The sequence below is a fragment of the Rhinolophus sinicus genome, linkage group LG02, assembly GCF_036562045.2.
Source record: "Rhinolophus sinicus isolate RSC01 linkage group LG02, ASM3656204v1, whole genome shotgun sequence".
Classification (NCBI taxonomy): domain Eukaryota; kingdom Metazoa; phylum Chordata; class Mammalia; order Chiroptera; family Rhinolophidae; genus Rhinolophus; species Rhinolophus sinicus.
The window spans coordinates 179,146,127-179,173,410 of NC_133752.1; the positions used below are offsets into that span (position 1 = coordinate 179,146,127).

The 27,284-nt window shown below is 42.5% G+C and overlaps 1 protein-coding gene across 1 annotated transcript; it reads right to left on the reverse strand.

Moving 5' to 3' along the window:
• Nucleotides 1-3,460: 3,460 nt before the first annotated feature.
• HAL (histidine ammonia-lyase) lies at nucleotides 3,461-25,901 on the reverse strand. The gene is made up of 20 exons (XM_019732150.2): nucleotides 25,545-25,901; nucleotides 24,766-24,826; nucleotides 24,649-24,676; nucleotides 24,225-24,299; nucleotides 24,057-24,129; nucleotides 23,884-23,950; nucleotides 23,541-23,578; nucleotides 22,600-22,725; nucleotides 20,416-20,555; nucleotides 18,506-18,553; nucleotides 17,712-17,859; nucleotides 16,859-16,954; nucleotides 16,706-16,764; nucleotides 15,752-15,832; nucleotides 13,296-13,361; nucleotides 13,054-13,219; nucleotides 10,224-10,358; nucleotides 6,459-6,567; nucleotides 6,291-6,360; nucleotides 3,461-3,860 (listed from the first exon to the last, which is right to left on the reverse strand). The coding sequence occupies exons 1-20, from the start codon at nucleotides 25,789-25,791 to the stop codon at nucleotides 3,720-3,722; spliced, it is 1,974 nt and encodes a 657-aa protein (XP_019587709.2). The 5' UTR covers nucleotides 25,792-25,901; the 3' UTR covers nucleotides 3,461-3,719.
• Between the last annotated feature and the right edge of the window lie 1,383 nt (nucleotides 25,902-27,284).

Genomic DNA, 27,284 nt, shown 5'->3' on the forward strand with positions numbered 1-27,284 from the left:
TTCATCCCCTTGGGGGTCAACATCACCCCCATTTTGAGGATGCTTGTACCAGATGCTGTGGGAGACAGGTGAGGCAATGTAATACGCTGAAGGGAACACAAATCTGGCCCTTGACATCTGGGCTTTGATTCTTCTCGAATTCTTTATCTGTAGAGGTTGGATTCCTTCCATCTCTGAAATTCTGGTTTGAAGTTGGGCCCTGCCTTTAGGGAATTTACAACCCAATTAGGGCAGTGAGACTGACATTAAAGAGTAGAACAAAGGCAGGCAATATTAAGAGCTGGTTGTCTTAAAAGGAACTCTGGGTAAAACAGTAATTTTTAAATTTAAAAATTTTTGCCAGATTTCCCCCCAAAGCATGAACATCTTGGTCTTTATAACAGTAATCAGTACGTAGAAGGATACAGTCAATGCCAGCCTCTTGGAGAGATTTATTTTTCTGATGGGAAGTTATTCCAAAATATGAAGGCACATGTTTTCCAGTTGGTTCTGCTGAAGCTACTACAGGCATTGGGAAGCAGGCACCAGACAGTAGAAACCACCACTGAGCCACAGCCGTCTGTCCTTGCTCCCGCACCCTCGAGATCTCAGAGGTGGTTAGTGCTGGTGGAGTTTCGCTTTCTTTACTATACCGTTAGCCTGGATTCTCATGCTCTCAATGATCTGGCTTCTATTTACTTCCCAAACTTCCCATCTTATCTCTACATGTTGTTGTTTAATCCTCCAGCCCTCTGCCTAGACGATAAGTCGCGAGGGCAAGGACCAGGACCACGCTGGCCACCATTGGTTTAATGATCGAAATTGACCAAACGTAGAATTGGGTTTCTGGCATAATGCCTTTTACCGTTGAATTTTAGCTCACATTTCTTCTTTTTCTCCCCTTTCTATCTGACTCCCATCACTCAAAGCCCAACTTAGTCACCTCTTTCAGGAAGCCCTCCTGATTATCTAAAGGCGCTGTAGTTATGGTGCCTTCCTCCAGGACACATGTTTAGTAAGTAATTGCTGTCTCATGTCCCCAACCAGATGGAAAGTCTTTTCCATCTAGTGTTATATGCTATATGGATGCCCCATAGCTCCGGCACAGCACCTCACAAACAGTGGCTGTGGTGGGTAGCATTCTGCCAGCTACAAGAATCAATACCTGACTAAAACTGGCTTAAGGAATAAGGAAGTTTATTGGCTCAGCCTTGGACATTTCACAGGAAGATCAGACTTCAGAAATGTTTTATCCAGCAGCTCAATAATTCTGAAGACCAGGTTTCTTCCCTCCCTCTGCTTTGCCACCCAGTGTTGGTGTCACCCCAAGGCCAGATTCTTCCTTGGGTTGGGCTGGCTGTCAACAGGCACGTGTGCTCCATGCCTCTTCATCAGCTCCAGCAGGTGGGCGAGAAGGCTGGCTGCTGTGGCTCTCAGCAGAGAATACAGATTCTCGAAGCCTCCAGTAAAACTCTTTTCTGTTTTGTTGGCCCAAATCGCAACCTCAGCCCTTGCTTGAACTAACCACCAAGCAAAGAGAACGGGAATACTTGACACAAACCAAGCCTACCCTTAGAGCTGAAATGAATTTCCGCCAACTCTTTTTGTTGGGGGTTTTGTTTCTTTGGTGTATTGTCAGTGTTTAACTTGATAAATACCTTTAACAGGAGTAGCCTCCCAAGTGCAAAATGATCATGCTATTCATGCGATAATTAGAAGATGTAATAAAAAGATAATAATCCAGTGACCATATCTAGAAATGAAACACAAGTTTAAAGAAGTTTGAAATTATCTTCTCTCAAAATTTTTGGGTTATGTATGGGATTTTATGTATGCTGTAGATTGTTATAATAGCAGTCCTCAAATCATATGCCCATGTCCTGGAGTATTATTCTCCCAAGTTGACCTTGACTTTCTTTGGCCAACAGGAACAGCAGAAGCCAGAAAAGCCTCTCTGCTTTTGGGCTTCGCCTGTGGCTGCCCTAAGATGGTTAAGAAGTCAGGTGTATCTCAATGCCTCTAACTCTTGCTGCTACTCAACAGGAATGAGAAAGTATACTGAGTCAATCACACTTTCTAAAGATACTTTTTCATGGGTGAACAGTCATTGATAAAATCTTTCAGAAACTTGATTAACTGCAGTTAGAATAGCCTGCCCCTAAGCAGGAGTTAAACTTTGTTATAAAAATCTAAGAATACTGTGACAACCTAAGACAACTGAGAGTCAGTTTATTCCATATTTACCTTGACGTTCCCTTGAAGGCATGTGATGTCAGTTACTAAGAGAGCTGTGTGCAAAAGCTCAATGACAAAGTGCCCCAGAGGACTATAGGGGCCTGTGGGATCCAGCATTCCCAAACTGGAGTAAAAAGCAACCATCAGACAGTGGGGTTTACTGGCTCAACTGCAGCTCATAGGTAAGAATGCATAAACTTCATTCGTGTGTGTGCACATTTTAGCAAATAACAGCGTCAAGAAAAACCTTTCGGCAAACAAGTTCCTCAGCAGATATTTTGTTCACTGAACTGCTGTAGGCAGCAGTTTTCACTTCTATCTCCATCTTTCCTGTGGACCGGTTGCAATCTAGAGTGAAAACTCTATTATGAAATATACTATTAGACCTGTTTTAGGCTGCAATCAGGTAAGCAAGCTGGCAAGTGTGTCTGTCCTTTGCTTAACCAGTTGCAGGTTTTAGAGCCATGGTTTCAGACTCCTGAACTTGGAAGGCCTAGCACATGTTTGCACAGTTGGATGCAAAGTCACAGAGGTCATCTGACCCATCCTTCATCTGCACGATTACACTGAAGCCTTCCCATAAGGTTCTTTATCTTCTTTGGGGGAGAGGACACATTGGATAATACATCCTAGGGTCCCCATTTGATCTTTGTCAAAGGACCTCATTTTAATGGTTACCATTACAGGGAAGGGTTGGTTAACTTCTGAATATCCGATTCCTTGTCTGTGAAACGAGGAGACTTCCTAAAATGCAGGGTTATTATGAGTGTGAATCGAGTAACTAACACGTAGCAAGGAAGTGACAAAACTAACCTCCAACTCTAGTTTAAGCATCTGAGTCTTTTTTTTTAATATGTGTAGTGGTATTTGATAAATATGAAATACACAGTTCAATAAGGGCCACTTCGATAGCAATCTTTATATTCATTCCTTAATTCCTTTACACCAAACCTCTTGTTGACCGATTGACCGTTCTTTACTATGACTCAAATAATACAAGAAAGAGCAGCTGAAGGATAAATTATGATTTAAAAAGGGTGGTTTATGAAGACATATTAAGAAACATTAGTCATATCATGGCATAGTACAATCAACCAAAGTTAATCAGTGGAGAGCTTGTCAAAGCAAAAAAAAGATTCACAAAAGTCTAATGTTTTTAGGAAAGAATGTCATCAATCTGTTTCAAGATCTGAGTTCACCTAATGTTAAGAGTAAAAGACCCATGCAGCGTGGCTGCTCTTCTCACCCTTAAGAGTGAATGGTCTGTTGAGATCATCAAAGAAAGAAAACTCCTATAACCTAAAAACACCTACTGCATCTTGAACCGGGTCCACAAGAACACGATGCTAGAGTTAGCGACTGTCTGTGATGCTGCCACCAGCCTAACGAAAGTAGGTTTTAGAAGGACTGAATTACATAATGAATCGCTCTACCTAAAAAAATTCTTGGGTCTCTCCTTCAGCACGACACTGCTTGCTGTTGAAGTGCAATTCCAAGAGAGCCCATCAAAGATCCCCAGACTCTGGGATTTTGTTGGATTTCTTGTTTAGAGATTCCAGCGAGAAGGCCGTTGGAGAAACAGGTCTTGATTCTGGAATATGCTCCATTCTGTATTTTTCAATGTAGGGTGAAGCTACTTCCCAAACCTGAGAAACAAGGACAAAACAAAGTCAAAATGTTGACAGCATTGTTTTCACGTGCCATTAAGCATCAGCTTCATCTGAAGCCAAAACATCATCTATACCTGACTGGACATATAACAGCTGTCTACTTGCCTTTATTTTAAGCAATGTGACACACAATTAGTCTTTGGTGGCATTCACAGCTTTTCAAATACAAAGTCCAAAACTTATCTAAAGTTACCATAAAGGTTTTTAGCTGCTTACTCTTCTAAAGCAAAACAAGCCAATAAACAAATAAAACCTAGAGAATTCAGTGTGGACAGAATTAAGGGAAGTTGCCCAAGGGTCTGACCATGAGTTTTCTAAAGAAAGCCTTGAATGATAAAAAGCAGTGGATTTCCTCATTTGCTCTAAACCAGGGGTGTCCAAACTGCAGCCCGCGGGACAACTGCGCCTCGCAATCCATTTTTAATTGGCCTGCAGCAAATTCCAAAAATATATTTAGTTTACTTAAATAAACCAGATGAGGCAATATGTACTTCACCTCGAGTGAGTGGCCTGGCTGTTTGTGTATTTTACCGCATATGGCCCTTGGTGAAAAATGTTGAAAAAAGTTTGGACACCCCTGCTCTAAACCCTGCCACACTTGCTCTGTCTCTTAGGCCCTTGCTACTCGAAAGTGTGGCCCTGGGCCGGCAGCATCAGCGTCACCTGGGGCAAGTCAGAATGTCAGCCCCACCTGAAACCTGCTAAATCCAGATCTGCATTTTAACAAGACCTCCAGGAAATTCACACACATATTACTGTGTGAGAAGCACTGCCTCAGTCAGACCCTTGTTTAGCTTTTACCTCCATCCACCAACCTATTCTCTGTCAAGCATAGTATCTTCTCAAATTAAGGGCCTGTTTTTGGTTTACAGCTGCTTTTTATCTAATTGCCACAGACAGCCAAGGAGCCTTTTGTGCTATTCTTTTGTATCACTTTAGAAAATGTATTCTTTCAAAGGCTAACCTCCTCAAAAAGGTATCGGCACCCCCGTGTTCATTGCCACATTATTTACAATAGCCAAGACATGGAAGTAACCTAAATACCCATCAATGGATGAAAGAATAAAAATAAATATTTAATATGAAATAATAGAGCTATTGTTCAGCTATTATGAGAAAGGAAATCTTAAAAAAAAAAAAAAAAGACAGAGAGAGAAAAGAAATCTTGCCATTTGTGATAACAGGGGTGGACCTTGAAGGTATTATGCTAGGTGAAATAAGTCAGACAAAGACAAATACTGCATTATCTCACATATATGTAGAATCTGAAAAATAAAATAACATCAAATTCATAGATACAGAGAACAGATTGACGGTTGCTAGAGGTGGGGGGTAGGCGTGTACAAAATAGGTAAAGTGGTCCAAACGTACACACTTCCAGTTATAAAATAAATAAGTCACGGAGATGTAATGCACAGCATGGTGGCTACAGTTAATTATACTGTATTATATATTCAAAAGTTGCTAAGAGAGTAGATCTTAAAAGTTCTCATCACAAGAAAAAATAATTTTTACTGTGTGTGGTGACAGATGTTAACGACTTATTCTGATCATTTTGCAATATATGCAAACACCAAATCATTATGTTGTACACCTGAAACTACCACCATGGTATATGCCAATTCTATTTCAATTAAAAAAGGTAAACCTTTCACACACTTCTCTACTAGCACCAAAGTTGGCAAGTACAGGGCTCCCTTTCAAAGGGTGAAGGGCACTCTTAGAAAGAACAGGTGTGAGGATCCAAGGGAAAAATCGTTCCCCAAAAGCAGAGCAGAGCAGAGCAGAGCAACAATTCCAGGGGAAATCAAACAATTCTACAGAACACAAGACCCACAAATTACTGAAAAGGCTTAAAAAAACTTTACAAAACATATTTAAAAATGAGTCCGCATGCTAGGTGTCTGTCCCTATCAGACAAATCGATAGTCAAAGCAGCCAGAGGAAATCAGCAGTAAAGGGAACTGTATCTCACCTAGGACGATGGGCAGGACACAATAGCACTAGACAGACCCACAGCCCTTTGAAGCGATCTATGCAAGCATTGGGCCAGGTGGTGGCGATAGCGTTACAGAAAGAGAAAGTCCTTTTAAACGAGAGCACGTTCTTGGTAAAAGGGGTCCATGAACCTTTCATCTCATTTTCTCCCCACGAATGCTTGTTCCAAAACTCTATTTAAAATTTATTTCAGCTTCTAATCCTTAGCTATTCATTGTCTGGGTGCCACATGGGGCATCAGAGCGTATCAAACAGCTTCTTGGTTGCTTTGCATCAGAAACTTTTTTGTTCACCTCCAAGGAATAGCCAGAAAACAAAAGGATAAGACCATGTTGTTCCACTTCCCACTCCCTCTGTACTTTCCCATAATGACCCCAAACTAAGAAATAAGCCAAGTAGCCAGCTTGCCTTTTGCTCCACAAGCAGCCTGTGTGCTGCCTCGATGTCTGGGGCCATGAAGCGATCTTTTATCCAGGGCCTACAGAGAAGGCACAGGAAATCGTCAGCCAAACATTAACACTGCCAGAGTTCACAGTGCTGAGATGCTGTCACTTCCAGGGACCTGTTAGACTTTACCTTACAACAGAGCGCACCAGATCATAGACCTTCTCCAGGGGCGTGGTTGTTCTCAGGGGGCGTAGAAACTCTATGCCCTGGCAGGCTGCAAGGAGCTCGATGGCCAGCACTAAAACAAGAAAGGTGGAGGGGACGACTGATTAAAGTTTGACTTCCTGCTCGAGGGCCAGAAATCACACGGAAGTTGACTGCCATTGCCAGCCAACTCACGGATGGATGGTTCTCTGTCTACTGAGAGAATGAAGCCGCCTTGATATTTGGTTACCATTCTAAATCTGCTTTTCTAACCTGTTGGCTGTATCTTTAATGGTGTAAAGGGGAGAACAATCCAGGTAAATGTCTCAATGCTCCTCTTCTCACCACATCTAATCAAGCCGGATGAGATCTGTTTCCTATTTCCACTTCTGTGCAAATTTCAATTTGTTTTTAGTCTTGCTGGTCCCTTTGGCCTAAAGTACACCGACCTTCATCAAAGGATTTAAGGAGCCAGTGAATGAGCAAATGAGTCTTTGGTTGCCTTGGGATTGATTGTACAATGTCGGTTTCAAGCCTTCAAACTCAAAGGCTCCCAAGTCCACTAAAACCGAAATTCTAGAAGCTGGTGTTTGGATGTCTTCTATCTTCATCGCAATGCATCCCAGAACAATTTATTTTGCGCATACCCCACTTCCTTTACAAAACTAATATTGCATCCTTCCCCCCAACTAGCTGGCCCTATTCATTCTTCAGGTCTTAATCCTAAATTCTCCTTCAGAGATGCCTGTTTTCATCCCTTCAGATGACATTAGGTTCATTTATATCCTCCTAGAACTCTATTCTTTAATCATAGTTTTGTTAAATGCTACAAAGAGTTGCCAAATTGTTGTCCAATGTCCTCTTTTTTAGTTAGACTATAATTTCCAAGAAGGCAGAGAGAAAGAATATCTCATTCATTGTTTAATCCACTGTGGATTATCAAATGGTAGATGTCTTTCCACCGCAACAAGGTGGAATTATTATCTTTCTGTGCCCCCTAAGCAATGAAGAATCACTATCTGCTGTAATAAGCAGGTACTTATATTGTACTTTATATCCAGCACCATTGTATTCCAAGAATTACAGGTATTTGCTTAATATCTGTAATCAAAGCAAACTGAAGTAAAAATGAACATGCTTGAAATACAAACTGCCAATTCTTTTTTTTTTTAATTGCACCCCCGTGACATGAATGGATAGAACTACATCAGAAGAGCTAGATCTATAATTTGGACCTATAGTGCTAACTTTATTGTTATGCAAACATCTGAACACCAAGTCTGTGCCAGGCACTGTTGTAGGTATTCTAGGTCCATCCAGCCATGATCCCTGTCCTCATGTAGCTTATCTTCCACTGGGAAAGACAATCAAGCCTAAGTATGTCAGGAATACGAAGTGATATTAGGGAAAAAGGGGTGGGAACAGAATGATGGGTGCTGTTTTAGCAGGTTAAACAAGGACGGCATCTGAGGTGTAAATGGGCAACTAGGTAGATGGAGTGAGGAAGTGAACCATGTGAAGTCCTTTGCGAACAGTGTTGTAGGCAGAGGGACCAGGGAGGACACCGGTGCGAGAGAGGGATGTGTCCTTGGCAGGTACAAGAATCGCACTGTGGTTCCAGGGTAGAGAATGGGATGGAGAGAGGTGGCAGTGAGAGCCAGAAGCCAAATCATGCTCTGCATGGTCCTTGTAGGCTACAGGAAGGGGGTTGGATCTTGTTTTGAGCAATAGGAAGTCACTGGCAAATTTTCAGTAGGGACACGGCATGGTCACAATTACGTTTTAAGAAGCTCACTCTGGATATTGTACATGGTGACTGTAGAGAAACAGTAGTGAAAACAAGATCAATCACAAGGAGATGAAAGGGGCTTGCTTTGGTGTCTTCTGAAGGTAAGTTTGATTTACTGATGAACTGGAGAGAAAATCTGAGTATCGATTAGGGTGGCTCCATAAGCTTTTGGCCAGAGCAACATGTTCAATGGGGAGGCCGTTTTAAGAATGAACATTAAGAATACCCTGTGGTAGACAGATAATAACAAGTGTTGGTGAGATGTAGAGAAATCAGAACTCTCTGGTAGCAATGCTGGTAGGAATGTAACATGGTATAGCCATTTCTGGAAAACAGTCTGGCGGTTCCTCAAAAAAATGGACATAGAGTTACCATGTGAACCAGCAGTTCCACTCTAGAGAAATGAAAACATATGTCCGCACAGAAACTTGTGCACGTATGTCATAGCAGCATTATCCATATTAGCCAAAAGGTGGACAGAACCCAAACGTCCCTCAACTGATGAATAGATAAACAAAATGTGGTATATCTATACAATGGAATATTATTTGGCCAGAAAAATGAATGAAGTATTGACACATGCTACAACATGGATGAACCTTGAACACGTTTCGCTAAGTGAAAGAAGACAGTCACAACCTTCCCCCCACACACAGATTATATGATTCCATTTATGAAATGTCCAGAATAGGCAAATCAATAGAGAGAGACAGTACATTAATGGTTGCCTAAGCCTAGGGGGGAGAGGGAATGGGAGGGAGATTGGGAGATTGATAGGTAAAGGGTACAAGGTTTCTTTTTTGAGGTGACGAAAACGTTCTAAAATTGGTTGTGGTGGTGTTGCACAGCTCTGTGAATATATTTTGTAAAAAGCTGAATTACACTTTTTAAATGGGTGAATTTATGGTATGTAAATTGTATCTCAATACAGCTGTTACATATATATATATATATATATATATATATATATATATATATATATATTTAATGCTTTCACATTTATCAAAATTGTGATATTCTTTTGTCAGCCAACTGCTTCCAATACAGTTGCAAAACCCGAAAAACTTAGAGAATAACACCAAAGGAAGGCAATTTCCCTTTAAAAAACAAAACAAGCAGTAATTAAGAAGGCAGGGAGAGGTGGGCCTAACCAAGGGTCCACTTAGGAAGTATCTTCGCCAAAAAGGTTGGATCAACTGCAACGTACAGGAAATGCCTGGAACAGAGAACAAGTTAAAAGTACCACCACCAGGAAGCTAACAGGTAAGTCCAAAATACTGGGCTCTATCAGAAAATTGACCTGTTTTTTAATCTAGTCAGTGGTATGGAGAAAAAAGGGGACATGGGACTGTTCTAGATGAAAAGAAGCGTAAAACCTTGATCAGCAAATTTAAAAGGTGGGCTTTGAATCCCAATTTGAACAAACCTACTCTAAAGACATTGAGATAACTGGGAGAATTTGAATATGTACTCAGTGATGATATCAAGACTCATTGGATGTGATAATAGCATCGTGATATTTAAGAGTTAAAGTATGCAGGAAGAAAATAATATGGGGATTTGTTTGAAAATAATTTGAGAAAAGCAAAAGAAAATACGAAGCAAATGTGCTGACTGTTGAATCAGAGTGAAGTGTGTCTGAGGTTCATGGTACTAATCTCCTACTTTTGAATATATATTGAAAGTCTTGTTTTTTAAAAAAGCCAGTGGATGAGCTGGCTTAGCCAGCAGGTGTGGGTCTTAATCTTCAGCATCAGAACCACCTGGAGGGCCTGTTACAACCAGCTTGTTCTGCTGTCCTCTCTACAGTTTCGGATCCAGTTGGTGGGTCTGAGGAGGGGCTTGAGAATTTCTAACAAGTTGCCAGGTGATACTGATGCTGCTGGTAGAGATTCCAGTCTGAGGACCACTGGCAGCGTCATTTATCGACCAGGCTTGCCACCCGAGCTGGCTGGGGTTACCTTGCTCCACGTGCTCAACGACCCTGAGGGCTTTCCTTGCTGACCATCCTCCCATGGAGACGTGGTCTTCCGTGGCCGCACTGGTGGAGAGAGAATCCACAGACGAGGGGTGGCACAGAGCCTTGCTCTCAGAAACTGCAAGAGATCAGTGCAAGATAAATATACTCCCAACAGGAAAAAGTGCCCACATGACCTGTGTTTTCCCAAAGTGCTCCATGGCATGGACTATCCGCTTGTTATCCCAGCACCAGATGGCCCAAAATTCTTTGAGAAAAGGAAGTAGGTTGTTGTTTTCTTTTCACCCCGGCGAAGTGAAAGGGCTCTAAAGCTTCTGAGATAAGAGTGGGATGGAAATTGTAATATTACAAAATGCTGGAAGCATTGAACATACCAGAGAGACTAGGGAAAAAGAAACCTGGTTATTTTCAGGTACTGGAGAACAATTTGGTTGTGTCACCAGAGGAGGTGGGGTTGGAATCCAGTTGTGGCATTTGGGGATTGAGGATGGCCTCACAGATCTTGGGCAAGAAGATTTAACAATTCAGTCTGGTCAATGATGACATAAGTGGATGTTCTGGGTTTAAGCAAGAACTTGATGTCGCCAGAGATATCTTGGGAAGGTAAGGGAGCTCGAGAGATGACCTAGATTAATGTCTCTCAAACTATATTGTGCGCATGAATTACTGGATCTTATTAAAATACAAATGTTGAGTTTCAGGTGGGGCCTGAGATTCTTCTGTTCTAACAAACTCCCAGGTGATGGCTGTATTTTTGCTCCAAGGACCACATTTTAAATAGCAAGGACCTAGATTATAGAGTTCCTTCTCCGCAGCGTCAGAAGCCTGGAAAGGTTAAAACATCAAAGTATTTTCCCTCCCTTCTGTGACATTGAGAGTGAAGCTTCCATTGTTTTCTATGCTACCAGAGATCCTATCTGAGATAATGTAGCTATAAACTAGGGTGATCGTCTCATTCTGGTTTACCCAGGACTTTCAGTTTTAGCACTGCAAGCTCTGGGTTCTGGGACCTTAAACCTGCTACGTGGGTCAGCAGGCCTTAGTGAGGCTTGTTCAGAAACATAAAGTACAAGTGGCCAAAAAATACCGCCAGTTTCATTATAATGAAAGCAAGCTGAACGACTTTAGTAGGCAGCTTGGGAAACTATACACATCCAAATGGGGCTTCTCAAAGTCTATAATATTCTCTAGAAATCAATTACCACTCCACCTGCCATATTAATGTGGGAAATCGCTACTCTTTGAAGTGGTATTTTAGTAAGCAGGTAAGTGAGCAAATAGAATATACTGGACAGAGGAGAAAATTAATTCAGCAGCTCTTTGTTGGTTATCTGTGTTGAGTTTTGGTGTGAGGCTTAGGTATGAAAGGGATTAGGAATAATATTAATAGCAACTAATACATAGCATGCCAAAAAATGTATACACATTTTAAGAAAGAAAACTATTAAAATTATAATGCTCAATATATACCGATAACAAAAGATGAATACAAGTCATGTTTAACTTCTGCAATTACCAGAGGTGCTCAAAGTGGTTACCATCAGCATCCAGACACTTCTGATTATGGGGAACTATTGCTTGAGCAGCATTGACCAAAGTGTCCCCTTGCATACATTTTTTGGCACCCCCAGTATTTATTTAGTGCCAGGCATAGTTCTAAGGCTTTATATGCATTAATTCATTTAATCCTCAAAATGGCCCCACTAGGTAAATTTATCATGCCTGTTTTACACAGGAGTAAACTGAGGGTAAATAGGATTGAAACTTGGTCCATATCACACTGTAAATGGCAGAGCTAGGATTCGAACCCAGAATTTGTTCTCTTAATGAACCACCACACTCTCCTGCCTCTTGGGTAGGTTTGCCAGGTAGAAATACAGGATGCTCAGTTAAATTTGAATTTCAGGTAAAAAATATTTTTTAGTGCAAATATGTCCCAAATAATTCAAATTTAGCTGGGCCTCTTGCACTTCTATTTGTTAAATTTTGCAACCGTGTTTTAGGATTAAATATTGATTTAAATGAGATCCTCATTAATTGAAATGAAAGCACAGATGTGGGAGCCAAAATGCCTGGCCTTCAATTTTGCTCTACTTCTTACTACTGTGCAATATTGCGTGAGTTACTTCTCAGATCTTAAGGTATTTATATGTAAAATGCAGGTAATATCAGTACCTTCCTCATGATATTGTTGTGACAATTAAGTGACTGAATGTAAGTGAAGCCTTGAGTACTTCCTTTGTGCCAGGCCCTGTTCTGATGAGTTATTTATTTGTCCCTTACAGTCTTGGCTCAGAAATCAGCTAGATTGAAGCTCAATTTTCATAAAGGCGTCCTGCTTCTTATAAGCATTATTGCGCGTTGTAATCACAGTTTTCATGGCTAGTATATCTAATGAAATGTATCCAAAGTGTAATCATTCAGGTCCTTTCAAGTTTCACCATTAACTATAAACATCTTTGTCTTTTTCTTTCTGATAATCTTCAAATTGAGAATAGGGGAAAAATTACGCAGATTAAGTTCATATGTATGTCAAATTGCTTCCTACAGAGAAATTGTGGAAACCTTGTTGTTTGCAACCTCACTATGTATTCTATGTTTCAGTATAATGTTGTTCAGGTTTTTTTTTATATTTTTTCCCTAAAAACAATTAAAGAAGCAACCTGCTGTATTTCTATTGAGAAAAGTGGGGTGCTAATGAAGGTGTTAAAAAAGTGAAATCTCACTCAAACAGAAAATTTGATATTTCAGGTAAAATGGAAAGGACTTTCAATGGACAGGCTTGCATTCTGGGAAAAGACCAATGTCCTTACCGAGGGCTGCAGCTGTGCAGTGGGCTATCATGAATCCAGAGTTCAGACCACCTTCAGCCACCAGGAAGGCAGGCAGCTCGCTGAGGGAAGGGTTGCAGAGCCTTTCAATTCTTCTTTCGCTAATCGCAGCAAGTTCATGGACACCAATGGCCAAATAGTCCAGGGCCTGAAAGAGATTCTCAATTCAGTTGGCCTATATTGGAATATGCTTTCAGGGTCAGGAGCAATTCTAAAAAGCTTACTTTGGCTGGGTATTCACCATGGAAGTTTCCTCCAGAAATAGTCTCTCCCCTGCTGGCAAAAACCATCTTTCAAAGTAGGTTAAGGCTTGAACATACATTTGCTGATTACTTCAAGTATAAGTCTTTTCCAATCTGCTTATTTTTAACATTGAGGTGGCAGCTCTTATAAAATGTGGAAGGAGAGTCTCTCCACAAGCAGTTGTTGACATAAAGGGACACACAACACAAGCAAATAAACAAAACAACCTTAAAGAGGAGTTGGGTACACGCAATTGGGGGCCAAAGAAATATGAGGCATGAAATGATGTTCTCTCTTGAGATTAGAGATTCATTAGCACCATAACTGTACTAATCTGGTGGTTAGTACTTGCCCTCAAAAAGTTTATAACCTGAAACTAACAGCAGAGACCACGAACCAATTCAAGAGCAAATTCTATTTTTTCAATGGGCACTGTGAGCCTGTGCTCCATAGAAGAACCTGCTGAATGACCAGACTGTCTGGGACAATTGATTCTGGGAAAACTTTCAAATTCTCTACTCAGTGATCGCAGCAATGGCGGTCAAAAGGTCGTCCCAAACCTGTTTAAGTCAGACTCACTGAATGTTATTTTCTCAGGGATCATTCCATTCTTTCATGCACTTTACTGAGACCAACAGGCACCCAGACAAAGGCAATAACAGACCCTCCTTCTAGGTTCCAAAGAGCTAATTGTCATCTACTGGGCTAAAGAATATTCACTACTTATTTACAAGGAGATCACTCTGTGTGAGAAATGGTCTGACTTCCAAAGAGCTGGAGATGCGTGTGTCACATTAACGTAGTCAAGTTTGGAATTAGCCTTTTCTGTACATATAACCATGAGCCTATTAGGCCTCACTCGTGCTCTTCTCCGTGAACCCACCCCAACCACAGGACTTGGTCTTCTCTCCATTCTCTGAATCCTGATAGCAAGTGATCTTGGCACCAATTTAGAACTTAAGCATGTTCTGTTGTTCTTTAGTTGTTCCAAATTTGTTGGCTATTAGAGTATAACAATTAGATATTAACTCCCATAACATCCAACAACTTTGTAATAGGTGCTCTATATCTGCAAAAGAAAATTGAGAAAAAATGTTCTTTCAGGTAACACCAGTATTGCAGGAGAGCTCCCAAAGATTAGTCTATTGGAAATTCATCAGCAATTAAAAATCTTTAATTGAGGGAGTAAAGGATTTTTGGCTAAAATTTTTGCTGAGGCAAGTGGTAGGGGAAGAATTTAGTAGGGAATTATTTCCTCCCCCATTTCCTATAATTTAATGTTGGGTTTTTTTTTTTAACTCTATAAGATATCCTTTAAAGTCTAAATTACCCTTTCAAGTCTAAAATTATGTAAGTGTAGAATGGATACCTCTCTGCAGTCCATGAGCTGATACTGAGACAAGACTGCATGGAGTTCAAGAAAACTAACACTCCATTTTGGGAGGGGGATAGTGTTGAGGTAGGTTAGTGAGTTGAGTATTACTTAGTGTGGGTTTGACTTAACTGTAAAACAGTCTGCGAGGACATAAAACATATATCCTGAAGTAAGCCTGTCAGAGAAGCCACACAGAAAAGTTCTTGTGAGAAACCTTACCCAGCTTTTGTGAACCCGTCTGCTAACCCCGGCTGTGAACTGCTTTCAGGGCTGCTAATTCAGCATTTTCCCAGTGTTTAGAACTGAGGCAGACATGAGTTTGCAAAAAACAGATTCCTAGGGGGTATGGTGGTCTTCAAAGGCAATATTGTCTCTGTGAAGACTTTGCCAGTGTGACCCCTGACTGATCACAGCAGCTCCTGAGGGAACTAAGCCTTCACAGAACATTCCACAGCAAAAACTGAGAGACCCATGTCATGATAGAAAGAAGAGCTCCACCTTTGAGAAATGGGTGTTGTTACTATTCTTAGTACAAATATGGAAACACTGATTTGAGTAAAGTTCATGTCAGGAACAAAAACTTGGGCTAGGGAAAGCCATAAGTCTTTGATCAACACTTTGGTACGTGTTAAAAGGTTGCCTTTTGTTTAATACATCATGCAGTCAGTAGAACGAGGAAGGCTTGCCTACATGCCAACCTACCCAGGGTCTACACGGTCACAGCTGTGTTGTAGGTCTTTGTCCTTCTACCAACAACCTCAGCAGTGGGTTTTAGGACAAGCGTTTTCATGAAAGCTCTCAGCCAATGCTGGAAATATCTCCTTTAATCTTTAATGGGTCAATTTCGAAGGCACAGCACGTTAGACTCCAAACCTGAGATTAGGTTCAGAGACATGCCTCTGCCACTTACCAGCTCCAATCTGGAGAAAGTCACTTAACCTCTGAGCCTCAGGTACTTGGTGTATGAAATGGAGTGACAGGACAGAGAGGCTACAGAAAATGATCACTTCAGAAGGTCTTAAAATGACCAGCTGAAATTCTATAATCACAGTCAAAAGATACAGGATTATCTGTTGCACTGTTTAGTTCCGTGGTAATGATTTTCTTCACAAATGCTATTGTGTCATTCGCCACACCATGAACCTAAAATATAAGATTAAATAAGTTAATACATGGAAAGTTAATACCCTCGTAATGGTGCCTGTCACAGAATCTTATATTCTTATTAGAATAGCAAGAGTATTTGAAAGTGGGATTTATTTTTACTGTAAATTCTTCAGCAATTCTTCCCCATAGGCTGTTTTGATCTAGCTAAGGAGAATAGAACTTGCTCGGTACAAGGAAGTGAGGGTATTTACTCTAGAGTGGACTCTTATTACCCTATAGACTGGAATTTGGCACAAGTTGAGCTGTTGTTTCATTCTTGATATGCATATTGATCTCTCATTCAACTAGCTACCACATGCAAATGAGTTGTAACATCTGCAATACAAGATGCCGCTTGCCAACACAGGTCATTTACATTTTTTATTTAAAGTTAAGCCTCACAGACAGATTCATTTATGATGATTTAGGTCTGCCTATTAAATGCACATAAGGTATACCGAGGGTGGCACTTGAATTTGGATTAAGTCTTTCCTGTGAACATCCCTGGCAGGCTGGTTCTAGTTTTATCTAACAGGAAGAACAAGTAAAACTCCATTGACTGGTTAGGATGATGTTATTATTCAGAATTTAAAAAAATGAGCGCACTAAATCAACACAGTCAGCTTTCTGTTAGACGTCTCTGCAAGGCAGTTGAGCAAAGCAATTGAAAAGGAAACAAACAGCTTACTACACAGACTAGAAACTTTACAATAATTGGACAAATGGAAGTATGATCTACATAATTTTTAGCAGAGGCAGTAAGAAATTTAGGTTATAATTGACAGTGACGTGATTTTACAACACCTTCCTCTTTTTCTGTTACCCCTGGACTTGGGAGAGAGAAAAGAAGCTTTTTGTTTGTTTGTTTACCTGTGGACAGCAGCGCAAGGTGTATGCATCCTGAACACGATCACAGAACCTGTGACTTTCTGTGGAAAAGATGAAGGGGGAACATGTTATCCATTTCCTGCCCCCCCCCACACACAAAACCTAATAAGCTCACTCACATAAGCATGCCCAGACCTGCTATTTCTGATGGATGGTGATCCGAGTCCAAGAGTGACCGAAATCGAAAAGAAACTTCAATTTGCCCAGGATGAGGGCGAAGACTATGAATGTCTAGAATTGATAAAGGAGAAAAAGTCTGAGCAACTCTTACATTAGAACGAACTACAACGGATGGCTCAGGATCATCCATGGTGTGCTAATACAACCCTCAAAATCCCAGGGGTCCTTAACCACTTAGAATAAGAAAGCGAACACCAAAAGCAAGATTTTCCTTGTTGTCTTTGTTCTTTCTACTTTCAGTATCTGAGTGCAAATTATGTGTTGAGGCTACTGGGAATTTAGCTGAAGACATTGAGTTACCCTAAAAATATTTTGGCTTATAATGGAAGGGAGCCCTGTAATGGCTTAATTTAACTAAGTAATTTTTAGACAGTTTTTCTGTCCTACTATATATAATAGTGGAAAGTCTTTCAAACACTACTTTCTAGGTAAGCTACCACTTCTACAGTTTTCTTTTTCCTTCCAAATTTCTAATGGGGACCAACCTGCGTTCCACTATAATTCTAAAACCCTGCAAACAGATTCCTAAAACAGCATATAGTTTGTTGGGAGTCAGACCTAGGTGATCTGGGACAGGTCATTTAACTCTCAGGGTCAGCATCTGTCTGTCAAATGTGATCATTTCAAGGACCAAGTGCGGCATAATCTAGATGAAGCTGTCGCAGCACTGGGTATGCCATAGGCACTTGGGTTTTCTCCTTCTTTCCTACCACCCACCTCCACCACTCTTGTGACTAAAGACCTCAACCAGCCCAGCCTACCAGCTCTGGTTCAATGAATAGCAACCAAAAGGAAGAAACATGCTGACCGGTATCGAAGGCTTTGGTGGTGCCTTTCAGCACCTCCAGGGTCAAGGCGGCCACAATGTCAGCCTGCCGAGCGATAGCACTGGCTCTCTCCACAGCTTCGCAGCCCAGGGAGGTGATCATCTGCGTCCCATTGATGAGCGCCAGACCCTTTGGGGCGGGGGAGAGAAGCTTCCTACTGTATTTATTATAACAAGCCTATGAAGTTGATTTCATGTCTTTTGCTTTCCTAAGGGAAAAGTTAGGCTGTCAGCTGAAGGATGCTGATTCAGGGTTTCTGAAGTGCAGTGTAGAAGTGCTTATTTAAGCACTTGAGGACTAAGTGCCATCCTATGTGAAGTCGTTACTATGCATCTGCCAAATGGAATAGCTAGTAAGTATCCCTGTTCTCAAGGCAGCAGTGTAGCTCCAGTGTACAATGCGTATAAAATCTTTAGCTCTTAATTATGCTGCATTTCTTTTTTAACTTCTCATCATTGTAGACAAGACCCCTGGAAACATGTCTGGTCCAAAAATCTTGGTTTAGAGCATCCGAAGGGATGCTGGCTGAGAGTATCTCTTAGGGATCCCTAGAGATCCCGATGTGAAGTTTAAGTTCTTAGGTAAGAGAACCCCTAAGCACGTGTGGCATGAAGAATCTTTTAAATGCATATGGAGGAGCCCTTTCTTTGGTGGACAAATTTTAACAGACATGTAAGTCACATTTATTTTAAGAAACTGGTGAGACTGAAATTAAGACTGAAAATAGTGCATAAAGACTTGTTAACATGAGCAGATTTTCCTTGAATCTCCTTACCTCTTTTGGTTTCAAAATAATTGGTTTCAGCCCATGGGCTTCCAGGACCTAAAGAATAATTTAAAAAAATATAAAAAATGGGTATCAAATGAAATACCAGCCTATTTCTAATTTCATGAGGGATCTAATGAAAGATCTTTAAGCCCACAAGTCTGTCTTATAAAAGGTTAGACCTACATGCATTGGTTCTGTTCATCATCTCTGGTTTATTCTCTAGTTCTGTCCTTTAGTCTGAAAGCAGACTTAGCTCTCAATAATATTCATACCTAAATCAGGGGCTCTAGTGTCTACAGAATCAACCCTGAGTTTTGATTTCTAGGTGCTTTGTGTTCAGTGCCCACTTTAATGATTCACCTTTCTCCTGCTGCTTCCTGGGCACATATGCCCACCTGTACTGTGCTAAGGCTGGGCTCCTGACTATCTGTCTACACTTCCTTGCCTCCAGAGCTTGACATAAGACATCCTCTCCCCTCCTCCTAGTTATCTAAACACTAGCAGAACCTCAGAGCAGGGCTTCTTACTTGTGGGGCAAATGTGTAAACACCAATGAAGGTGTGGGGTGGGGTGGGGTTGTTGGCCTAACAGATGGAAACACAGTCCTGAGGGGAAATGGGCAGAACAATCTTCCTCCAAAATAAAAGAAGTGAAAGCAGTCACTAGGTTAAGGTCTCTGTAGGCAAGAAGAAAGACAGAGCAAGCATCATTTACTAGGTCAATTTCACAAATTTATTAGAGTCCTTGTTAAACACCCAATTCTGTTTTAGGTGCTGGACTGGGGCTGGGTTAAGAAAGACGAGCTCAAAGGCAATTACAGTGATAGAATGTTAAGTGCTGCAGGAGGTAGGAAGTGAGTACAGTTCAGTGGAAGATAATCACATAAGATGCCAGGAGAGCACAAAGGAGGAGCAAAAGGGACAGGGCGGGGTGGGGGTGGTGGGTGTGTGGAGCCAGAAGAGCAGAGAGGGTAGTTTCCCAGGGGACTTATCAGAAGGAGAACAGGAGTGAGGAGAGAAGAATGGACCTGTGCTGGTCCCTCTGCCTGGGCCACAACATATTCCAGCTGCAAGGCCCCTCCCGCTTCTGTGATGTTGAACCCTGGCAGGGAGGGATGAGGGATGCCAAACAAGACATCCGTCTTGTAGGCCACTTTGAGTTCTGACTTTCTTCTAAGGGCAATGGGCAGCATCATGGGTTTTAGCCAGGATACGCTCAGATTTGCTGTGAAGGAGGTTGAGGAACACTGCACATGCAGACATCATCAAGATGGGGCTGCATGGCAGAGAGGTGATCTAGAATCTGTATCCCCATAAGGATTATCTGTTTGCTTAACTTCTCCCTCCTTCTTAGTCCTCGTCCTCTTGCTTACTGTTTGGGGACTTCCCAGCAATTGATCAGAGATGGCACTTCAAATCATTCTTTGGGCTTCTCTGATGGAATTTGGAGATGAATGAAGAAAACATTAAAGTTTTATCAAAAACAAGCCTTTCTGATTAGCCACCAAGGTGGGAGCTTGGGGAGGGAGGAATGGAACCTGCTTTCCAGAGGCTACAGAGTAAGTGCTACGATGCTCAGCTTTGCACCTGTGAGACCAGCAACTAAGTAAACTTGCGACAATGTGTGACCTCCCGGATAGGCACTGGAAGTGTTTTAGATGCAGAATAAATTCCTGGATCAACACTGGTAGCTGTACCTTTTCACCAAGGTGATCACCAAGTATGGAATTCAACTGTCAGCTTGTCAGCCTCTGGGCTAATTTGACTTCCAAGCTTTGATTTCTCATCTATAAAGTATGGACAACAGCAACTCCCTCCCTGGGCTGCTGTAAAGATTAAGTGATATGAAGCATGCAATATACCCAATGCCCAGTGTGGGGAAAATACTGCACATGGAAGCTGTTATGAAAGTCTTACGTATTTAGCGTCAGCCCAGCCACTTTTTGGAGACCACATCTTCCCTTCTCCAGTTAGCCCAAGGGCAAGGTGAGAGAGTGGAGCCAGGTCTCCACTGGCACCAACGGTTCCTTTCTCTGGAACATAGGGCAGGCAGGAGGCTGGGAGGGAAGTAGGCATCGGTTACCTCAGGAGTACTTCATTCTGGCTGTCCCATTTTGCCAGTGAGACCAACCACCCCCAATAGGATCTAGTATCACTTTACGGCACACATGGCACAAATACCTGAGGAAAGACAATTCCTCAAACACAACTAATGCTTAGGTGACCTGGCTGAGTTCAAAAGAAAGAGTGAGGGGGAGGATGAGAGAAAGAAAGGCAGGAAGGGAGAAGGGAGGAAAGGAAGTCAGGGCAGGAAGGGAAGAGGACCCTCCTAGTAACCAAGCCTTCTCTTGTAAGCCTCTCTACGTTTAGACTTTCTCCTAAGGACAAAGGGAAGCAGTATAGGTGTTAGCCAGGATATGCTCAGATTTGCTGTGTGAAAGTGGCTGGCGGAACACTACATGGAGAAACAATCAAGATGGCAGAAAGCTGATCTGGAACCCATATCCCCATAACGATTATCTGTTAACTTCTTCCTTCTTCTTGGTCCTCTGCCCCTTCACTTACTGTGCATGTTCCAATCTGACCTAGAAATTTCAAGAATTCTAGCAATGCATCTTAAAGACGTGATCAGGAACTAACTTGTTCCTTATAGACTTGTCTCTAAGAACAAAAAGTTACAAAAGATCTCAGTACGGAATTAAGAGATTTTCCTATGACCAAAAGTTGTGTGTCGCCATTAAAACCTGTTAGAGAATGTCTGGAAACATGTAAATATTTACATTAGAAAAGTAATATAAAATGTTCCAGGAGGATAAGGTCCACCAAAGTATTGACAGGGGTTCTCTGGAGAGGAAAGTCATAGGCAAGTTAATCTCTTCTTTTTGCCAGATTCCTCGTCACCCGGTCTGCCACCTCACTACCACTTATAAGTGAACATAGTTTTATAGGAAATTCCCAGTAAGTTACTGAAAAAAAAAAAAAAAAAAAAGGCTTTGTTTTTCTAAGTAAATTCAGATGCCTGAGAGTAGTGTTTTTGCCACTGCTAAATAATGTCGATAGAACGAAGCAGTGCCACCCACAAGCCAACATCCAGATCAGAGTTCAAGTCACCCTGGGGAATTCTCAGAACTCTTAGGGACCCAGGGGTGCCTTAGACTCGCCCATAAAGCATACATATGTGGGTTTGTGGCCAAAATTGTACTATCTGGGATTGTAGGGCAGACCAGGATGGGAGCAGAAATAAACAGGTGCTGGAATCATGACTGGTCTGTTTAGCACAGCCCCATACACAATAGAGGGTTCATTCAAATTGCTATTCACTGATCAGCATATCACATCTATGGATCACTTGTGTCTGTAGCATGGGAACTCTAGCATGTGTTTTGGTCTATGTGACTGCCCAGCCCTGCTTCTCCTCCCACAAAGAGTGCCTGAGCCTCTGCTGACCTAAATATTTATCACTATTTGTGAGAAGGGACAATGGCCTCCCAAGCATTTCAAAGCTTGTCTCCGTATTTTAATTTTGCTATCCCCTGAAGTAAGCTCCAAAGAGTTGAACTGCATCATATCCTAGCACTAGATGGCTTCACGATCACAAGCAAGTCTTACATCTCTTTTCTGTTCTATCTTTGGGAGAAGTTAGATTTAGTTATTTAAGTCTGGCAATCCTACCACTTGGGGAGCATTACGATTTCAGATGCCCAGGCACCAACCACAACTATTGAGTCAGTCTTTGGGACGGACATCCAAGATTCATGATGTTTCCCAGATGATTTGATGCAACTTCTCTAACTACATTTGGGCACCACTGAATCAAAGTTCTCTCCAGCCCTGAACTTAAGCCCACACTTGAGGGGCTGGTTCCAGTCTTAAAGATGCCAAATACTCTAAGGGAAGGATGATAGAGAATGGGTTAGAGTACACAGGGGTAAGCTTCTCTGCCATAATCCCACACCTAGCTGTCCTCCTTGCCAAAACCGTTTTCCATTCATCTCCATTATTTTATGTCTTCTTGTCTCAACCGATTCTTCACCAACCCATCAATCAAGTCTGCCCTGTGGGACATGCCTCAGGGGATGGATTGGGGATCCACTGCATTACCATTAAATGCTTCGATAACTTGTTTGAGGGTCTCCAGGGAAATGCCACTGTATCCTTTAGCTAAGACATTGATCCTCAAAGCCAAGAGCATCCGACATCTCTCAGGGATGAGTGGTTTCCCAACACCTACAAAACAGAATTGATGTTTTCTACAAGAGAAACAAAATCTTTTCCACCTTCTGACTGCCTTTATCTCTCAAATCTTTCTCCACTTCTTGGGATGGCCAGATGGCTCAGTTGGTTAGAGGGCGAGCTCTGAAGAACTGGGTTGCTGGTTCGATTCCCACATAGGCCAGTGAGCTGTGCCCTCCAAAACTAGATCAAAGGACCACAACTTGGAGCTGATGGGTTCTGGGGAAGCACACTGTTCTCCAATATTCCGCAATAAAATTTAAAAAAGTCTTTCTCCACTTCTTGACTCAGGTAGTTGGACTGCTCTCCCTCCTGTCTTGCTTCTTAAACTCCCATCTTCCAGACAAAGGTGAAACCCCAGTTTTGCCGTCTCAGTTCCCCTTCTTGGAACATTTTTAGTGAGCCCCCACCACTTGTTCAAAACCCTTAGAATAGAGTCCAGACTCCTGAGCACAAGTTCCCTTGCAATCTGATGGGAGCTGATTCTTGACACACTGTCCCATCTCTCCTCATCCTGACCCACTCATTCCCTGACTTTCAGCTTTAATTCCATTTCCTGAATGCACCGCTCTCTTGGCATGATTGTACACAGGCTTCGGTCCCAACCCTATCCTTCCATCTGGCCTGTTCCTTTTTTGGAGAGTCAGCTGGAAGGTGGTCTTGTCTGATGCTTCCTGCTTCCTTGCCTCCCCTCAAGCAGAATTGGCACCTAGTCCTCATGGCTGTTACAGGATGTCCCACACTGTGCTGTACTTTATTCATCCAATCAGACAAGACCTAGGAGGCACCCAGTGTTTGGAATGGTTTACCTGAAGAATGTGAACGTACTAGGTTGACCTGGAGCTCCCTAGAAGAGAAAGAAAAAAAAACACAACCCTCTTGGTAAAAGTGTTCCCTCAGCTGGAGAAACGAAGGGAGGGATAGTTAAACCTTTGGAGGGACAGGATGAGGTAGCATGAAGCAATGGAAGAAAGCAGCAAGCCTGCGTTTATAATACCAGCTCCTGGGCAAGTCAACCCAAGCCTTATCCTCCTCATCTGTAAATTGGGGCAAATATGAATTACTTCCCTTTTTGAAAGAAATCTCAAAGATGGCGGTAGGTGGCATGTGAATGTGTGTGCGTTTGGTAGGGAGGGCAGGACTCCAACTTACTCTAGCTTACTGATAGGAATTACAGTTCTGGCAAATTTCCCAAAACCAGTGGTAATGCCGTAAACAACTGGAATAAAAAAAAATAACCAAAAAACAGATGTTACACAATTAGGTTCAGGCCATGTTTTTTAAGTCTATGAAAATAATTGTATGACACAAAGGGAAAAAGATACCAGTTTTTTCTTTTATGATGCGATCTATGACTTCCCTGGATTTTTGCACCTTCTTTTCAGCAACTGGGGTGAGCTAGGAAAACAATTGGTCAGAGCTGAACACACTGAAGACTTCCACACGCAGCAGGAAAAAAGGCAGAGGACATCCTTCCCTTCCCACCCCCATACCTTTATTTTGTAGTATCCCTTGCCCAAATTGACCAGATCCTCTGTGGTCAAGCTGTCCCCATCTAAGTCGATGTACTGCACAAAAGAAGGGGACCTCCATCAGTCCAAACAGCTCAGTTGCTCGTATAAGCGAGAAGGGAAGCCTTAAGCAGAACCAAACTTTGACACTTCAGAGATTTTTATCATTGCTGGGACACACTAACATGCTCAGTTAAAAGACAGCGTGCTTAAGAGGAGGCCGAGTAAGGAAAATTAGAAACAAGAAAGCATAATGACTTTCCCTACTACATAGAGCTGGTCAAAGTCCTGTCCTATCTGATAGTGTTTGCTCAGAGATTTTGCTGACTCTCCCCACCCACTTCAATGGGGGGTGGGGAAGGGGGCTTAATTTTCTTAACAAAAGAGCAGTCGTTTTGAAGCTTACCTTTTCAGGCTCCCGGTATTTGCTGTATCTGAAGTCAGCCAGGTAAAGAAAAATACTGGGGAGTACGGAAGAGCCCCAGCCCCCAGAGCAGGCCAAGGAGCCTGCAGGAAAGGATACAGGTAAACTCCTTCCGGCTGCGATGGAATGAAGTCAGGAGACATGGCATCTCCTTCTATAACTGAAACAAGAACACAAGAGGAGACCCCTGACCTATCACAACCGAGAGCCACTTTTGGCCTTGCTGGTAAACCAAGGAAGGACTCTTCAATTGCCTTTGAATTCTATAGACATGGTCTCTTTAAAATGACTTTAGATACTTTCAAGTGTTCTTAGCGTCTTTACAAAGAAGGAGAGCAAAAGGCAGAGATGTAGGTGACAGGCATTGCCTCGGGTTTAAGTGAAAGTTCAAGATCAAACCCCCACCTCTACCCCCATCCCTGGCTTTGTTTTGAATCTGAACTCCTCTATGCCACTGGCCTCTAGTGGGTGAAGTTGTTTGGAAGGGTGAAAAGATCTTCACCTTCAAGTCTGTAAAAATAATTGTGTAACACAAAGTAATTCAGTAAGTGCAAAGGGATTCAGACCTATAGTCCTGAGTTCAAATGTGATCTTTGCTTCTTACTAGACGCCTGAGTATAGATAAGGCCTCCTTTTAGAGTCCATTGCCTCATTATAAAAGGTGGATAAGAATCTGAGCTTTCTCGCAGGGCTGTGTGAGAATCTTTCTCGCAGGGCTGTGTGAGAATCTAAGGCACACAGAGGCCTAGCCTGCCTGCACCCAGCCCTCACGCATTTTCCCGGGAGTGGGGATGACAATGCAACCTCCCTCAGAGGGATGTCAGTACTATGTGAGGCCATGCCACGTCAGTTCACGCTGCTCCCCTCTGGCCACTCACCCACTTCCACGAACTCATTGTCCTCCAGGGCCACCTCAAGTGGGTCCTCATTGTCCAGCAGGCCCAGGCCCTTGCAGCGGCGCACGAGAAACTGCACGTCGTCCACCGAGGCAAAGCCACCGTTGTCTGGCTTGTTCTTGACGTACCTCCGCACGGCCTCGCGGCCTAGCCAGCCCACGGTGAGCTGTGCATCCCGGCAGGGCACGGCCAGCCATTCTCCGCGCACGTGCACTGTGTACCGGGGCATGGCTCCCTGCCGCTCCTGTGGCCCGATGAGGCCACCACAACCAGGCACCTGCACCTATACCGGTGACAGGTACTGGTGACAGTCACCAGGAGGGGAGAGTTTTATCTGGCAGGGACTCCTGAGCTGTGGTTGGCGGGGAGGCCAAGGATAGACTTTCAAAATATGCCACCTCCCTTGACTTGACTCATTCACGCGTTGGACAAATATTTATTAAGGGCCCCACGTTGTCTCTGGGTTTTTGCAGTTGAGCTAGGGGCTGGAGTGGGGGACCTGGGGTGCAGGCAGGCCAGCCGCCTGTCCACCTGTGGTGCAGCCCTGCTGGCAGGAAGGCCTAGGGGTCCTATTGCATGCTGGCCCCCTTTCTTCAGGGTCCCTGATTTCTCCCTCTCCTGGCTCTGGTCTGCATTCTCATCCCTTAGGGCAGCTTATAAACACCATGTTCCTGTCTTTATCTGGAATTACTCAACTGTAAAATGCACCTTGCTGGCCAAGTGTGACACCAGGGAGTGTGGCAATCCTCATTCATTTGTTTATTCCACTAACATGTGTTGAGCAACTACTCTTTGCCACTGCTAAGGTTTTCTGAAGCTGTCCCTCCACAGCGGGAAGCTGCAAAGGCCAGAGATCATTTTTATAACTAAAGGTCATTGTCTGGACGAAAGAGCCACCATGGCTTGGAGGTTACAGCTCTCACAGCCATGGCTGGGACTCCAGGTCCACGACTTAGTAGCCTCCAGCAAGTAAATTATTAATTAGCCTTTGCTTTCTCTTCAAAAGACAAAGATGCTAACTGTCTCACTGCAGTATTTTCTGAATCTACCTGGGATCAAATCCTGGCTCTGCCATTTACTAATTGTGGGACCTCTAACAAGTTATTTGACTTCTCTGGGCCTCTATTTCTTCATCTATAAAATGGAGATAATAGTACCTATTTTAAAGGGCTGTTGGGAGGATTAAGTGAGTTCATATATATATATATATATATATATATATATATATATATATATATCCCTTAAAGTAGCACCTGGGATATTGGAAATGCTACCAAAGTGTTTGTGATTGTTATTATTTGGACTTTAATACTCGAGATACCTATATTGCTTTATAAATGTTCTTTACTCTTGGTACATGGATAGCTCTAATCCAATTAAGCTTCTTCAATACAGATAACTGCTCCCCACACCCAATTCATTATCACTAGCATAAGGGACTCTGAACAGCAGGAAAAAGGAATCAAGCAGCATTTTAGTAGGAAGCCAGTTTCTAGAGATTTGATTATTGCAGTAGGAAAATCCTGAAAACCCTGTTTCCACTAAAATAGACTTCTGGGGCTAGAAACATTTGCTCACAGAGAACACCCACACCCAGCATCTCTTTGACAGCTTCCGGGATGTGTACAGATCAAGAGATACCACCCCTTCAGCCTTATTGAAACTTGCGCTTGAGCCACCCACACCCTGACCACACTGGAATTTGTCCTCACCTGAATTCGA

Excerpts from the sequence above, each read along its gene's own strand:
- HAL (XM_019732150.2), bottom strand. The coding sequence starts at position 25,791 with ATGCCCCGGTACACAGTGCACGTGCGCGGAGAATGGCTGGCCGTGCCC. Across the intron at positions 20,556-22,599 it reads AGTTATCGAAGCATTTAATG|CCTCCTGCCTGCCCTATGTT; the intron begins GTAATGCAGTGG and ends CTTCCCTCCCAG. Across the intron at positions 6,568-10,223 it reads CGTTGAGCACGTGGAGCAAG|TGCTGGCCATCGAGCTCCTT; the intron begins GTAACCCCAGCC and ends TTCTTGTTTTAG.